The 1835-nt window shown below is 43.4% G+C and overlaps 1 gene segment (V, D, J or C); it reads left to right on the forward strand.

The window, feature by feature from the left end:
• The first annotated feature begins 437 nt into the window (after nucleotides 1-437).
• LOC134476255 (T cell receptor beta variable 4-2-like) lies at nucleotides 438-1118 on the forward strand. The segment is given in 2 exon segments: nucleotides 438-586; nucleotides 697-1118. Coding segments are annotated over 2 exon segments (456 nt in total).
• The last annotated feature ends 717 nt before the right edge of the window (nucleotides 1119-1835 follow it).

Below are 1835 nucleotides of genomic sequence, written 5' to 3' on the forward strand. Positions count from 1 at the left end.
TTAATGTCTGGCTCCTTGTAGGCATCACGGGCATACACCTCACATGATGAGCACTAGTCCTCCTTGAAAACGTGTTCACCTAATAATCATTCTTCCACAAGTGTAGGCATCAGCTGAGATGCAGAGACAAGTACTGTTTGGAGTTTGTGGACTCCTATAACTGAGCAAGGAAAGAAGGAAATTAACTGAAGAATAAATGGTCTGTCTCTGAAAGGGGTCTCAGAAGGGAGGGTAATAGAGTGGTACTATATAATGATGAAGGTAACTGAGATCAAAAGGGCAGCATCATGAATACCTACAAGACAGCGCTGGGTTTTTGTATTCATCCTCATTGATTCCAGCCCATTTAGTGCAAATGCACCACTTATCAGAATGCAGAGAGTATAAAAAGGGAAGGAAGAAGCATCCACTGGATGGGACAGGTGGGGACAGTGACGTAACAGGTAAAACCACCAATCAGGGTCATGGAAGTCAATTCTAGCTTCCTCACTCAGGCTATGCTACCTAGAGGATGCCCATCTGAGACCTGACTCCACCATGAGCTGCAGGCTTCTCTGCAGTGTGACCCTCTGTCTCCTTGGTGTAGGTGAGTTTGGGTTCCAGTGGCAAGTCCCTGGACTACATACTTGTTCCTGAGGGTTTCAATATTAACTTTTTGCTAGGTTCTCTCTGAGTTTTGTTTATTTTCCCCCACAGTCCCCATGAACAGCACAATTATCCAGACACCAAGATATCTGGTTATGGGAACAGCAAACAAGAAGTCTTTAAAATGTGAACAACATCTGGGACATGATGCCATGTACTGGTATAAACAGAATGCTAAAAATCCTCCAGAGCTCATGTTTGTTTACAGCTTTCAGAAACTGACCCAAAATGAAACAGTGCCTAGCCGCTTCTCACCTTGGTGCTCAGAAAAAACTCATATGTACCTTAACTTGACTGCTTTGCACCCAGAAGATTCAGCAGTGTACCTCTGTGCCAGCAGCGAAGACACAGCCATGCAGAGCAACTGCCTCCCTGTGCACAAATCTGTGGGCCCACCAGGGAAGCTTTGGGGGCAAATGAGGGCTCTGATGCACATTTCCTGTAGGGTTTCCTTGTAAACTGTTATGCAAACCATAACACAACTTGCTGCCTCAACTCTCATGGTGACTATATTTTAAGAACATACTTAGAGTATGGATTTTCATTTTCTTGAATGTGACTCTGCTCTACTAAGTAATAAAAAACAAATACTCTTGAATTTAGTGTGCATTAATTCCTTTCTAATTGTGAAATAAACCAAGCCTGCTATAAGCAGATCTTTATGGTTTACAAGTAAGATGTTGTCCTTAGAGAGTTTCACTGTACATTCCAGAAACCAGTATTTTGAGTCTCTTATTCCCAGGAATTAAGGACCGCAGTCACCTACAGTGAGGCAGCCCTAAGCTTAGGGAATCAGGGAAGAAACTTCTGGGCACGGGTTCCAGGGCTTGAGACACCTGCAGTGGACAGTAAAAGATTCACCTTTGGGAAATGGATTGAAAATGTGTACTGTTCTGTCTTCACCAGTTCTATTGCAGTTCTCTAAATTCTTATTTTTTTCCATTATTGTGACTTTGTGTTCTGCAATTTCTTTCTCTCTCTCTGTCTCGCTGTCAATTTTTTTTTTTTTTCATCTAAAGCTAGATTCTGGGCTCCATCCTTGATCAAAGTGCCACCTCTGTACAGATGCCCTCTCTGAACCTAGGGATGCTAAGAACGTCTCTGTCTGCTCCCATTCATTCTGTGGGGAGTTCACTCTGTTCACGCTCCCCTCCTTGCTCTCAAATATCCCTGCTTTGGAGCCTTAGATC

This window comes from Cavia porcellus, unplaced genomic scaffold (assembly GCF_034190915.1).
Source record: "Cavia porcellus strain 051 isolate PalLab524CR breed Dunkin Hartley unplaced genomic scaffold, mCavPor4.1 scaffold_6, whole genome shotgun sequence".
Taxonomy (NCBI): Eukaryota; Metazoa; Chordata; class Mammalia; order Rodentia; family Caviidae; genus Cavia; species Cavia porcellus.